The 14,652-nt window shown below is 37.3% G+C and overlaps 2 protein-coding genes across 2 annotated transcripts; one reads left to right on the top strand and one right to left on the bottom strand.

The window, feature by feature from the left end:
• Positions 1-249: 249 nt before the first annotated feature.
• Positions 250-4,772, bottom strand: ilrun (inflammation and lipid regulator with UBA-like and NBR1-like domains). The gene is made up of 5 exons (XM_033966791.2): positions 4,482-4,772; positions 3,529-3,683; positions 3,254-3,451; positions 2,755-3,044; positions 250-2,641 (listed from the first exon to the last, which is right to left on the bottom strand). The coding sequence occupies exons 1-5, from the start codon at positions 4,637-4,639 to the stop codon at positions 2,606-2,608; spliced, it is 837 nt and encodes a 278-aa protein (XP_033822682.1). The 5' UTR covers positions 4,640-4,772; the 3' UTR covers positions 250-2,605.
• A 405-nt stretch (positions 4,773-5,177) lies between these two features.
• Positions 5,178-7,316, top strand: snrpc (small nuclear ribonucleoprotein polypeptide C). The gene is made up of 6 exons (XM_033966543.2): positions 5,178-5,237; positions 5,723-5,765; positions 5,857-5,965; positions 6,120-6,179; positions 6,386-6,490; positions 6,836-7,316. Exons 1-6 carry the CDS (start codon positions 5,230-5,232, stop codon positions 6,952-6,954), a joined length of 444 nt encoding a protein of 147 aa, XP_033822434.1. The 5' UTR covers positions 5,178-5,229; the 3' UTR covers positions 6,955-7,316.
• The last annotated feature ends 7,336 nt before the right edge of the window (positions 7,317-14,652 follow it).

The following is a 14,652-nucleotide window of genomic DNA, read 5'->3' as shown; positions in this document are numbered from 1 at the left end:
TGTGAATAATATCTTTATTATATTAAAATTGAACAACTAATATATATCAACACTAACAGCGCTAGGCCTGTAATGATAAATAATGATATTCGTGGTTGTAGTGTAGTGTAGATAGTTGTTAGACAGGTCCCACGTACTTCTTTCACAGTAAATCAAGTACTAGGGTGTCAGCGGCATGTAAATAGTTGAACAATACAGCGATACAAAAATCATTCATTGATCCATACAGTCAAACAATACATTTTTTTTCCAATCTTAATTTAATCGTACAAATAATTCATCATACACAGGTACAGGGAAGTCTTTCTCTCTAGATAAATGTGCCATCATCACAGGCGCCAATAAATTTCAATTTATTCATAACATCAAAAACATACAACTCAAATAATCCTCAACTCTGGTGGCTCTTACAGTCTCACTCAAACCAGCAAACTCACTTGTGCCAAGTAAAAAAAAAAAAAAAAAAAAAGAAAAAAATTAAAAAATAAAAAAACATCTGACATGAATGAAGGGGAAGTGCAGAATAGTATGCACAAGACACACAATGAGCTGCCTAACAATAGTATTGAGGATATGAATAATACTTTTATCAACACAGCATTGAGAATACAATTATATCCATATGTAAAAGTTGCCAATATTGTGATCTGAAACAATAAAAATCATCATGTTGCAGTTTTATTTTCAACTTAAAACACAATAAAATCCATCTGTGGAATTGAGAATGCAACAACCCAGGGGTCAGCAAACAGCAAGTGTTTGAAATTAACATAAAAAGCTGTAAAAATAGACTTTTGGATAGAGTCAATACACATTCAGCCTTTCAAAATGCTGGTATTATAGAATCCACCATCAGCCAAAACTGAACACATTTACTCATTGAAGCCACACCTGCATTGTGCAAACAGCAGTAACAGAACATCAGTGCTACTCATCCAACCTCAAATTGACAGACAAATCTTATTTTTACAAAGTAGTCAGCATGATGTCAAGTAAAGTTTGTGTGGGACATTTGATTTTAGCACCACCTGCTGGCCGTCATTGGGAAACTTGTATGCAGTGCACAAACACTAGGGCAATGTAGTAAGCTATGAAGAATCCCTCAACAATACTTTTAGAGGTACATGGGTCATAAAGCTCTCGTTAAGTAAATCAAAATTGTCATCCCTTTCCCAAGAAACACACATAATTTTACAAATGTTGTTTTTTTTGTTTTGTTTGTTTTTTAAAAAAAAGCTGATATATAACGGTTCACAGATGATCTAGTTTACAGAGACTCAGGTCCTACAGTCATCAGACAAACTCCAAAATGAGGAATATTGTCATATTACTATCCATTTGCAACAGTTCCATCTCAGACTTTTTTGGAGGAGGGTTAGTTATCTACTTATCTCCATGGACATGTTATTGCTTTGCCTGTAAATCCCACAGTATTGCATTAAACTTATCTACATGGAGACAAGCATGCTTATACTGAGAATTGTTTTAAAGCACAATTTAAGCACAGTATCTGTAATTTAATACAAGATGAATTTTAATGCTGTGGTTTGGAACATTCCAAGCAAAGCATTAACATAGAGACAAGCCAGTGGCGGACCTCTCATTAGGATAGTACATCTTTATGCATAGCTACTCTAGTCAGTAGCTATGTATTTCTGTAAGTCCCCTTGCAGGGGAGACAGCACACATAAGATCATCAAGATTTAATGAACCAAGACATGATTTTGAAATAATTGTCTATTTGATGAGTGTACTGGGGGAACACTAGCTCCGTCCCTGATCACATCCTTAAGGCTGTTTATTTAAAGACACCAAATCGAGTTTAAGGCCTTAAGAGTTCAATAGTTTTTAGTTTTCTTAAAGAACCAAATGATTTCACGTTTTGTGGTTTCTCATTTCTTTGTAAGGTCGTGTTTTATATTTATGCTGAAGGGTGGGGCTGGGACACTCTTAAGCCCTTTTTTTAAGCAGCACCCTCAGCTCATTTCATGCTCTTCTCCTGCTCTCGGCAAAGCATACATGTGAAAAGTTGGGAGTAAGGACTACTTTGAATTTGAACACGAGGAGCAAGTCTGTGTATCACGGGAGAGGAAGGGTTGGAAATTTGACCACTAATTTGTGCGTCTGTGAATATTTCAAAGCAAACAAATAAATAAGTCATATCCTTCACCCCTTAACAGTGGCTTAATCGTTGAAGTTATTATGAATTTTTGATCCAATAAGCAACTTCACTACACCAACAAATGTGAAATGCACACATGGATGGACACAGACCAACGGGTTGATAAAATGGGGAGTTACTAAGACGTTCCTCAACTAAGCTGGCTGGTCTCCATGTGAATGTGCATGTTTGTAAAGGGTTTTAAATGGAGCATTCACACGTGCAAATCCAGGTGTTAATGCCATATGGGATGTTAAATTGACACTGAAGCAGACGTAATCCAACACTTTACAATAGTTGTGTTTCTGTGGAAAGGGCCATGGCTTAGGGAGAGGGTTGGCAAGAGTCAATAGAAAACAACTATTCCTCCCTCTTCACTCCTGCGTGTGAGGACTCCCAGGATGCAATGCTTTTTACACGGTTGAAGGGGAGGTCCTTGTGTTTCTAGCTCTGTCCAAATGGATAGGGTCCATGAATGCCCTGTAAAGATACAACAAAAAATGCTTGATATATTTGCCAAAAGGTTACAAAACTGCACAAGTTTGATGAAGGAAAAATAATATTTGATTAGAAATCACACAAAAGTGACACACCTGTCCAAATGTCATCACAGAAAGATTGGTTTGAAGACCATTTGATGCCCTATTTAAAGCATTATGAGACAGTCTGTTTTGATCTCCTGTGTGTTCCCAGGTTCCTCCAGGGTCTGTGAAACTGCTGTCAGTGGCATCATGCTTATTCTTTTGTGGTGAAGCGAAAGGGTTGAAGTCTCCTTGAACACTGCGCTGTGGTTGGGTGTTGAATTCAGTCTCAAAGGACGACAGTTGCTGAGTCACGCCAAGGAGACCACCAATTTCTACAGTGAGTATTACCCAAATTATATCTGTGGAAACATACAGGAAGAAGTACAGCAGATCAGAGGTGCACTTTCTGTTAATGCAAAGTTACAAACATCACAAATCAACACAAGTTTAAGGCATCATGAGCATTTCAATTGTCAAAACCTTCCAACATTTGAATTTATTTCTCAACATATTGTTTTAAGCTCACTATAGCCAAATTTAATAACAATGAAATAGGTTTGTGACTTACCACCATAAAATAATCCTGTTGCTGTACACATTCTCCACTGGCCTTGGTACATTCCAGGAGCTGTGGGACTCCTCATTTGGACACTTACATCTGTAACTTCTTGGGGGTCTAAAGACTTGACCATAACCGTGTTAACATGTCCAAATTGATCCCCACCTATGTACTTGAGACTGACTCCAGGAGGCCAAGACTCTGCACCTACAGATGTAAACAAGCTTTTACACATTGTAAGCTCTCATTTGGTTAATAACTAAATTGCTTAACACGTGGCTTACCTGGATTTTGTAGCCTCCAGGTCTTTGTGAAGGGTGTATCTGGGGGAACTGATTCTCCCTCTCCGATTGTCACATCTTCAACAAAGGACATGGATGGAGTAATTATGTTGGGACTTTCAAAGTCATAGTATGCACCAATGGCAGCCTGTAGATTCCTGTTAAAACAGATAATAAAGGTTGAAGCATACATGATTTATGTTTAAACTCATAATCATCCTTTTTAAAATCAGACAGTAATTACTCCATTAGTAATATCTTCATATCACTTTTTTATATTCACTCTAATATATATATATATATATATATATATATATATATATATATATATATATATATATATATATATATATATATATATATATATATATATATTATATGGCCACAATTGCCTTGGGGTAGACTGAATAAGCCTGCCTGCCCCATTGGTTAAAAAAAATAAAACAATAGTTTTTAAAATATCGACACAGCTAACGTAAAATTTGAACCTACTGCAATTCTAGTGTAGTTCCGCCAAAAAACTTTACTTGTCACGACGGACGGGCTGCGTCAGCAGACGTACGTTTCTCAAAGAGCACAGTTTGGGTTTAACTGGTGTTGGAGAGTCTTATGTAACACGGCAGAAATAATCTATACTCACTGCTATGTGCTTAAATTAGCTGACAAGCTCCCAAATCAGTTCCTAATTAGTTCGCTGTTCCTCTTGCTGGTACATCCAAAAGAAAAAAAGAACACGAATAGAAACTTTAAGTTTCACTTTGTTGAATATCTCAGTCTGAACTGAAGTCTTTTAATGCCACTTGGCATACAGAGACACCATGAATCAATAACCCTACCCTGGCGTTTAGCAACACAGCCATTTCCAAATCACCTTACTCAAATCAGGCACTTTAAGCATTTGTTTTCTCATGCTGAGCGCCTGGAGATTGGGGACCACAGGCCTGCCCCGCACTCACCAATTGGTCATGTCCAGGAAGAAGGCGCATCCGGCGGGGTTGAGCTGGAAGCCCAGCAGCCTCTGAAACTCCGTGATCAGGACATCCTTATCCGTGGTGCCCATGCAGCTGAACTTCTGCATCAGCTCTGCATCCACGTCCATGTCCGTGCCGTCCATGAGTGACGTTGCCCCGTAATGGAGACAGTCTAGCCGGGGACCTTTCAGTTTACTCCGGGGCCTGTTTCAGCCATCACAGCCATAACAACATCCACCTCCACAAAAACAAGCGCCAGTGCGCATGGCACAAGCAAGAGGACGCTGTTTGACGTTACAACATCCAATCACTACGGGCAAACGACGTCAGCTGTTGCCATTTGCAGTCACAGCTTCAGTGGTTTATTTAAGTCAACGTTTAACAAGCAGTTCGTTACTTAAAAACTGCAAATCTGTTAATTGCGTCAAAGAAACGCCATAATTTGACACAATGCACACGTGACCATTATATATATTATAATATATAACCATTATATATATTTTAATTAAAAAGTAATCTAAAAAATAGTCTGTACCTTATTTAATAATATTGCTCTTAAAAAGTCAACATCCATGTAAAATCTATGGATCTATTATAGTTCCATGGTGAAATCTAGAGACTGCTTTTTTTTTTTTTTTTCTCAGAGCGGAACTAAAGTTCAGATCGTATAATTCGAAGGACGTTATTTCGGAGACACCAGAATCGCTCACTCGAACGGTAGTGAAATTCAAACATGCCTAAGTAAGTAATTAACCCGGTTTTCGTACATTTTTGTCTAAATGTTTTGGTGATATTGCTAGTTTATACAAGAACCTTCTAGAGTTTTGTTTTAAACTGAATTTAATCTTGAATTGGTCGATGATTCGGACCCTGTTTGTGTTTTACATTGGGTGCTTTGTATGACCATGCTATTTGTGTTGCTACCACAATTACTTATTATCTTAGAGATTTTAAAACTTCTGTACGCAATCCGAAAAATAATCGGTAACGAAATTTGTATTTTATTTAATGTAAGTGAAAGAAATAAACTTAGACTGGGATCCAGTCTTTTCCACCCATGGCACCATCGAGCCAACTAATTGTCAAAACATCTATGGCACACTTACCAGATGTGCTCCTCATTGTCAAGTTATTAGTTTTAAAGGGCTATAATTAAGCTACTGATGTTGTGATGCCCTCGCTCTCGCTCACTGTCACCTGATTACTTTTAAAATCTTGTTCCTCAGGTTTTACTGTGACTACTGTGACACCTATCTAACGCATGACTCGGTGAGGGTTGTTTTTTTAATTTTTATTTTTTACCACTTGCACAATTTGTTGTAATGTTTACATTTTCATACTGTTGTTGCTTACATTCCAGCCGTCAGTAAGGAAAACTCACTGTAGTGGGCGAAAACACAAGGAAAATGTGAAAGATTATTACCAGAAGTGGATGGAGGAGCAAGCACAGAGTCTAATTGATAAAACGAGTGAGAATTTACTGATGATAATGGTTGCATTTTACAGTGTATATGGGTTGCATTAAGATGACCCCTAGTGGCTGATATGTGTCATGTCTAATCTTTCAAAGATTTCTTGTTTGTAAACCGTGCAATGCTAATCAGCATTTCTTTCTGTTTCTAGCTGCTGCATTTCAACAAGGGAAGATTCCTCCCTCACCTTTTCCTGGTGGACCTCCACCGGGTTAGTAGTTTGTCCTCAATTTAAAATAATTCCTGCTATAAAAACCTTAGATAAAAGATGTTCTTTGATATGAAACAGCTGAATCACAATCAAAGTTTGCACAGTTTCAAAATGGAAATAATTGTATGTGGTTTGAAGACTTGTATCGCCTCCCTCCTCTGAACAAATCAACATTTTGAATTTGGTTGTTAATTTTATTCACCTAGGTGGCCCGCCTCGTCCTGGAATGTTGCCAACTCCACCAATGGGAGGTCCACCTATGATGCCTATGATGGGACCTCCTCCACATGGGATGATGCCTGGTGGACCTGGTAAGAAAATATATTTTGTAATAATATTTTACTTGAAAAGACACCGGGATTGGAGTTTTTCCTGGAACAATGGTTCAGAATAGTTTTAAATTTAAGATATCACTTTATTAATCCTGATTCAATTTGTCTTGAGTGGACGGCTAATAAGAGGATTCCATATTATTCCATAAAAATGCCAAATACAATTTTGTACATGTTCTGGTACTAAGTTTTTCCTTACAAATGGGAAACATGAAATTGATATTCTCACTTTTTTAGCATGTTCTAATACTTGAAATGCCAGTCTTGCATGTGCTGTGGCTTTGTTCTGTAAAACCCACTTGTCTAAACCTTGTTTCTCTGTAGGCATGAGGCCACCGATGGGAGGACCCATGCAGATGATGCCAGGGCCACCACACATGATGCGTCATCCCCGGCCCATGATGATGCCAGTGAGGCCTGGTATGATGCGGCCCGACAGATAAGACTGCAGATAGTTTTTTTTTTTTTACTACCAACAAACTTGCTCGATTGAAGACGAATGGTTCTTGCATTTTAAACATTTTTTATTTTAAAAACCTAATAGTTTGTTTCTGTAACTGTTTCTGCATTCTAGCATTCTAGCAGTCTATGTAGAAATTTGTTCCTGCAAAATAAATCCTTGATGTAGGTCAGAGTGAAGTCTTTTGTTTTCCTCAGTCAGCTTCTTGTCATCACATGTCACTCTAATCTTCAACACATTTTGTCCAGATTTTTTGTTTTGTTTGTTTTTTAAGTAGTTTTTCGTTTTCTTTAAGCATTGTAATTTGTTGCATTGTGTAATAAAACTATGAGATATGCTCTGCCTATTTTGCTTTGCCTAATGGTACTTATAAAGCATGTGTCAAAGCTGTGTTTTATATTTTATGGCTATAGAAAGGTTTGCTCATAAAAGGGTTGGAGATATTTGGCAGAATGTCATACTAAAACTTGACATTAATTCAGTAAAAAAAATACTGATACCTATTACTGATGCTGATCATTACAAATTGTGATACCACAAATAGAAGGTACTTTTCAACACAATAGTAACAGTATGTTTGTATGTGGTTGCATGCTAGTTTAGTTTCATTTATCCATTTAGAAAAGGATCCATTTTGTTTCTATATATATATATATATATATAGATATATATATAGAGAGAGAGAGATTTTGGGAGTAGTTTCAGAAAAAATACCAAGATTTGTACAGTACTGTGTTGTTAGATTAATAGATGCTAAATGTTCTGAAATATGAACTTTACAACCTGAGTGTTTTACTGAGTGGCACTGATTCATTCTGAGCCCAAGGTGTGAATATTAACCATGACTCCTGACCTTGCAAACTGCTGCTGTATGTTTCTTGAGACGGCAACTTCTTTACTTAAACAGATGTTGCAGTAGGGATTTGTTTTCTTATAACTTTGACCAATCCTCATTAGTCTATTCAGTGAAGTGTGATTAACAATTTGCAGCTGTTACATAAAGATCTGTAGTAGCTTATGATTCATTATCCCACTTGGCATTTGTTTCAGCAATGATTAGAAGTGTGTACTTTCGTTCAGCTTGACCGTATTACTATAAAGGTGCTCAATAGATGGTGCTAGAGAGTTGTATGTTTTGCTGCCCAATTAGAAATCCAGACAATGTACATAGAGATTTCATGTGGTTCTATGAACTGTCAAACTTTTTTGAATTCTCCTAAAAAACATTTCTGGTTTGGCAAATTTCTAGGTTATGCCAGACAATAAATGTACAAACTGGAAGGAAAATATAATTATCTGTCTATTGTAAAGTCAGAGGTTAGTGGCCAGTTTGACAGTGACCATTAAATATCCTGTAAATATCTACTCTCCACATGAGCGAGACCAAAATAAAGCCATGTTAATGCACATTTTATGCATATGTTGAGCATAGTCGGAGGCCCATGTGCCATCTGAAATCTGAACAGTCTTTATGAATATTCAATCTCGCTATGAAGTGGAGCATTGCCCTGAAGGGAGTGTAGTGGAGTGGGAAAGTGTTTATGATTAGGGCTTAGGAGTTGGGGATCATGGGAAGTATTACAATGAAGCTTACACAGAGGACCAGTGCTCTGGTACGGCCCATTTAAATTGTGACTTATGATTAAAGTTTTGATAAGCACTGACAGAGGTGACCTCAAGAGTTGGATTGGTTCTTAATGTGACTCGCCTTGCTATTCTTCTCATATGGTGAAATCTGTCTTTAATATGAATGTTTTTAGCCACAAGATTCTGGGTAGGCTGAGGTACTGCAGTTCACTTTGAAAATATACAAGCTAATATGATCCTGTGTCCTGTATTCTCCTACACAGTATTAAAGAGATTAAACTGGAAGCCTGGGTAGTCATTTTAACTGACTAATAAATACCATGTTATCCTCATGTGGGACAGTTTAACTGACAGCTTACACTCAAAGCTTCCCTGAGGCTATTTATGATTTGTTTAAACCAGTACTATTGGGAATGACTTACAAGAAGTTTATGAGGTCACTCATTTGGAACCTTCTCACTTTGGGTTATTAATTGTTTGTAGATTAACTCTTTAAGTTCACAAGGCTCAGCTAAAGATACTGGATCAAATCCTTTATGATAAATTATTTAGGTATAACATATTGATTGAAAGTTTATATAATTGTCAGTTAGTTGCTCTTGTCTAAAAATTAAAGAAAAAACTCCCGCACACTGTCTCACTCTTAATGCAATTTTATTCCATACAACGTTTCGGTCGCTCTGACCTTCCTGAAGAAGAGACAGTGTGCGGGAGTTTTTTCTTTAATTTTTAGACAAGTGCTTCACCTCCTACGCACCTGTCGCCCAGTCGGGTGTGCGGAGTTCACACAGAAACCAGTTAGTTGCTCTTGAAATGAGGGTATGATGGGTAAGTTGTGCATAAGTTGCATCCATTTTTGGTTTTGTTCTTTAAAGACAATTTTACATATGTCCATGATGGCGCAATTTCCTCCCCAGCCTGCATTTGGCGTTCCCCCAGCCTGGGCTGAATGAGGAACACAATAATCCCTGACTGACAATTTGCTGTAGTCAATTGGCTCACAAGTGAATGAAGACCAGGATGGTGCTTAGAAATATGGTATGAAGAGGATGATTGGATGCATGGGGGTTGCTGGGTGGGATATTGACTAAAAGAAACACAAAAGCTAAAGAGGTCTGTGAAGTAAAGATTTTTGTGGACTCTTTGGAAATCCGTCTCTTCCTTTTTCCTCTCTTTTGTCTACCCCTAAGTCTCTCTTCTGTCCTCTCTGCCTTTTTTCTCCTGCTACCAACACTACTCTGTAATTTAATCCATTTAGTCATGGCTCCAGATCAATATCCATTTTCTTTGGCCTAAGGGAGAGCCTTTCGCTTCTTGCTTGTTTCAAACTGTGGTAGTGTTGGCCAGCAGGAGCTCCCATGGGCCTGTTGGCACAAACAGATGTAGTACACTGCAGTATCTGAGAAAACAAAGTAATGTTAGACCTAATTCCACTCAAATCTGCTGCACAAAGTTAGTCTACAGTGCCTGCCACAACACACCTTTGAGTTTCTTTTGGGTAGAAAAGAAATGGAGGCATAACATTCTCTTCTCCATTTAGCAACACGTGAGCCTGCAAACTTCCTGTCATTTAGGTAATTTAGGTCTTTTTCAAACCTACAAACACTTTAAGACAAAAACTGGTTCACCCTAAGGACAAAACCCCAAGCCATAAACAAAGTAATGTAGTCTACTCCATTCAGTGTAGTCACGAGTGCAGTGAGCGTTATACTGGAGAAACTAAACAGCTACTCCATAAGAGGATGGACCAACACCAACGTGAGAGTTCCTCTGGACCCCAGTCCTCTGTGCATCTCCATCTCAAAGACACTAACCACTCCTTTGAAGATAGTGAAGTTCAGATCTTAGCCAGAGAAAAGAAATGGTTTGAGAGGGGAGTTAAAGAAGCTATTTTTTTTAGGAAAGAGAATCCTTCCTTAAAGATGAATGGGGGTCTGATACATAATCTCTCCCCATCTATAACTCCATCCTCAGACCCAGAACAATGAGAACAATAGCAGGGTTGTTAAAAGTTGAATAGGGTAGTGTCATCTGAAACTGGAAACAATAGCTGTATACAGTTTCAGTGTGGTTAGCCCCTCCCCTCAGATAGATATAAGGAAGTGGCCACCAGCATTCTGACCAGAACTGAAGAAGCAGCTTGGATGAGCAGTGAAACGTCTTCACTCCAACAACGATTTGTCCAGTTGATAGACTTAAATTTCATCTTTTGCTATGGATCAGACCTGGACGACTGAGGGTTTACACAGACATTTAGGTCAGATGCCCTTTGTTAATAGGCTTGCTAGCCATAATACATAAGTGAAGTTACGTAGTATGGTCCTTGAAATGTAATTAATTTAAAGACTGAATTTATAGTTGCAGAATAAAGCAATAGGCTCTTGCAACAGTATTCAAATTGCCAATCCAGAAGGTTGATCACTTAAATCAGCTGGAGGCAATGGGATAAATGCTGAGTTAATCATTAAATGTCCCACTTGAAGATGAAATGAATTTGATGAGCAGTGAGGTGTCCAGCCATGGGCCAGCTGTGCTCTCAGTAGAAATTGACTGACCTTCCTTCACCTACTCCACTTCCTCATGCATTGCTATGTTTTATAAATAAGCATGTTAAATATTAATTTCTCAGTATTTGCATTGAAAGTATTTTGTACTTTGGTTGTGGGTCCTGCAAGCCAAAAGAATAAGCACACATTTTTTGCAACTTTTGAAAATGATAAAAGGCAATGAATTGTTTGCTTTACTGAATTTTTTTATTTATTAGTATATGATTCAAGCCAACCATGCTGAAAAAACATCTATAACACAGTAAAAAAAAAAAAAGTCATATTTTTGTAAGCTATTATAAAAGCTTGTGACAAAATCAATGACTCTAAATGCTGCGTCACAAAGACAAAATTGTGCATTTATGATTTTACAATTTACATTTATGAAAATAGCATGTATAACATTGTGTAACTAGCACTGACTTCTGATTATTTTAAGGGAAGTTTGTCTAAGCTAAAGAAGCTAAAGAATTTCACACAAATTTATACCAGTTGTTTTGCTTTTCCACTTTAATCCAACATCAACAAAATCTTTATTCTAAATCTGACCCTAGAGTTCATTCTATTTACCCCCAAAATAAGGGATTTTGAGTGTTTTTTTGTTTGTTTGTTTTTTTTAAATTCAAATCATATCATAAATTGCTTTACAAATGTGTCACTGAACCTTACCTCAGACTAAGAGCAAAATAACTTTAAAAAAAAATATAAATCATTATTTAGACCTAATTCACAGCTAATGTGTTTCTATCAGTACGATTCATTATGCTGTAATTTGGCCCTGACCCAGATTGCGTTTATTTCTAATTCTTGCAAGCAAGTATGTTTATCTACTGCGAACAACATGTTACACATACAGGCCAAAACATTATTTTTATTACCTGAAATGTTTTTACAAAAAAATGTGTTGTTTGTACATATTTAGAGCTTTTGGCACTCAATTAACCATTGCACTATGAGCTGATGTCAGTCTTAAGAGACAAATCAAGATGGATCTACTGATACATCACCTCTGTTTACTCCATGTTTTAGTAGAGTGACCATTTCATATATTTACACTTGGAGAAGGGCATAACACAAATGCTTAGTCAGACTTACATTGCAGCAGTTTTATTCATGATATCCAAGATTGATTAAACTGCTTTCCAGCCTTAGGTATCCAACCTTATTCCATCTTAGTCAGCATTTGACACTACCAGCTTTCTATCAGTACACATGCTTCTATTGAGTACACATGCTTCTATGTCAACAACATTAGCCAAAATGGTGTTTTAGGAGTCTTGCCACCTTTAATAATAACTTACTAATGGATTTGTCAAAGATTTTGCGTGTCCTTGATTATATAACCTCTGATCTGAGTGATCTGTGTCAATGCCACCCATGCAGTGAAGTGTTCAGTGGAAGATGCTTTCTGTTGTTATTTGCATGTTTATTTCCTAGCAAATATTAAACCCATTATATTGATACTTTATCAAAGAAGACTAAATGGTATCAAAGCAAACTGTCCAGTTTTTAATCAGATTCTGTCCTAAGTCTAGAGTGCTGTCTGTCCCTTTACTTTAGCAACAAGCTTTAATGCCTCTAAAATGGGTCTCTCAGAGTTGAGGGCAAAGTCTATTTTTATAGAAACTAAAGTATTCTGGTTTCCGAACTCTTTGATGTTCCAAAGGTAGAAAGGCTAAAAGCTTTTGGCAGTTTCTGTGTATCTAAAGATAAGGCCTGATTGAGGCATAGCAACAAACTTGTGTACTGAAAAAAAAGTTAATATTTGTATTCGACAGCATGATTTGTGGAAACTGTTCTATGTTCAAAGTCATTTAGTGATATTATTTTTTTTAATCATCCCTTCACAAGGGTGAATGCATAGTTCACTGCATGTAGTTAATCTCTGTTAAAGTGCTGTGTGAGCCTTCTTATAATGGAAGTGGACTAACTTACAGAATTCTATGGGTTAGAATGGCTGAATATACTGAACATGTTTGATTGATTCATTGCTGTTTCTATGATTGCTATCATTGAGGTATACATCTGCAGTACTTGCTTAGATCTAGAGCTTGTCAAGGGCAGCTGTTACGGTGCTCTTATATTGAAAGTGACCTAGCTGTGAACCATCACCGTTATCTGTGGATTAATTACCCTGCCTTCTCATCTTTTCTTCCTCTGAATTCAAATGTGTCCCTACTTTTTCTCTCATTTTGAGTTGCTGATAACATGATGTCACTTGTGCATTAATCGTTAAAATGTTCCATAAAGGTGCACCATGTAAATTTTCTGGAGGCTTCACAACTTGCTCCTCTTCATGGAGATGTTATTGCTTTTCCGGGAATGTTTCTGAATACGCATTAAACTTCTCTATCTTGCATGCACTTGAAAGGTAGGCACTGTGGAACATTCAAGCCAATAACATGGAGTTGGGAAAGAAACTTATGTAGTGCACCTTTGAATTTGGCATTTTGCAGAGGTCCACAAGGAGTGTACAGTAAAACACCTGTCTAATAATAATTATCCTCCCTGTGCCACTTTTCACAGATACATCACTGCAGCTTGTGGATGCCTCAGAGTTACTGTTTTGAATATGCTCTGTCATCTAACCTCACAATTTGGCCCTTGTCAAACTCAGTATATAAGCTATAACAGTATTGCTGTTAGTTTGCATGTATAATACCATTCTTTCAAACAAACAAGGACTAAAGAGCTGCATTCCACAGTAGTCTGATTCAGATCTTGCTGTTATGGTAAATTTATCTTTCTTATCTTTTTCCTTATGTGGCCTCCAGCGCTTGTGGCACATGATACTGTGCAATAAGATAAAAAGAGGCTTCCCTTATCATGCTGGACCAAATATATGTTCTTTTGCAAACATGTGGTACTAACACTGATAAGATTTTCTGAAGGTGAGTAGCAATGTTGGAGTTTTGCCTCCAGGTGAACTGCATAATGAATGTGTTTAACAAGGGGAAAAATGAAACTGGAAAAATAAATCAATCTATTTATACAATGCAGTTTACATTATCTCCTTCACAAGTGCAAAAACTGAAGGTTTTTACTATTCTCTTCTGGTCATCACAACACACCATCTTCCTATACAGCATGTTGTTAATGGTTTATTGATTTTACCCCCTGTGATTTAAACCTTTCCATTTATACACACTATTAGATCACACAATTTAGCTGTACAAGTACAGATTGTATGACAGATTTGAGTGACTGGCACTAGTAGACTTTGCATCACTTAACATATTTCACTACAGGCAACATAATTCCCAACCAGGTGTTTTTGTTCCTTCCGATAAGACAATGCCGGACATAATTCCGTGTCCAGGACATGGAAAATGTTGTTTTCCATTGTCTCCTTGTCTCTCTGATGTTACGGATATCCAGCCACACGCCTTCACTAAGCTGTGCACTTTTGGCCTCCTGCTTCCCTTGTTCACATCCACTGCAAACACACTATGGTCCAGTCCAGGTACTTCAACGAATTGTTTGATTTACTGTTATGAAAGTTTTTAAAATGTTAAACTGTCAAAGAGTAAATACTTTAATACTTTACC

Source organism: Periophthalmus magnuspinnatus, chromosome 5, assembly GCF_009829125.3.
Source record: "Periophthalmus magnuspinnatus isolate fPerMag1 chromosome 5, fPerMag1.2.pri, whole genome shotgun sequence".
Taxonomy (NCBI): domain Eukaryota; kingdom Metazoa; phylum Chordata; class Actinopteri; order Gobiiformes; family Gobiidae; genus Periophthalmus; species Periophthalmus magnuspinnatus.
The sequence above is the reverse complement of the archived record's forward strand: the minus strand, read 5'-3'. Positions and strand labels throughout refer to the sequence as shown.

Bases quoted from the DNA above. Each gene is read 5' to 3' on its own strand.
- ilrun (XM_033966791.2), bottom strand. From the start codon at position 4,639: ATGGACGGCACGGACATGGACGTGGATGCAGAGCTGATGCAGAAGTTC. The intron at 3,452-3,528 runs GTAAGCCACGTG...TTACATCTGTAG, and splicing joins CTGGAGGCTACAAAATCCAG to GTGCAGAGTCTTGGCCTCCT. The intron at 2,642-2,754 runs GTGTGTCACTTT...GTATCTTTACAG, and splicing joins CTGTGATGACATTTGGACAG to GGCATTCATGGACCCTATCC.
- snrpc (XM_033966543.2), top strand. The intron at 5,966-6,119 runs GTGAGAATTTAC...TTCTGTTTCTAG, and splicing joins GAGTCTAATTGATAAAACGA to CTGCTGCATTTCAACAAGGG. The intron at 6,180-6,385 runs GTTAGTAGTTTG...TTATTCACCTAG, and splicing joins TCCTGGTGGACCTCCACCGG to GTGGCCCGCCTCGTCCTGGA.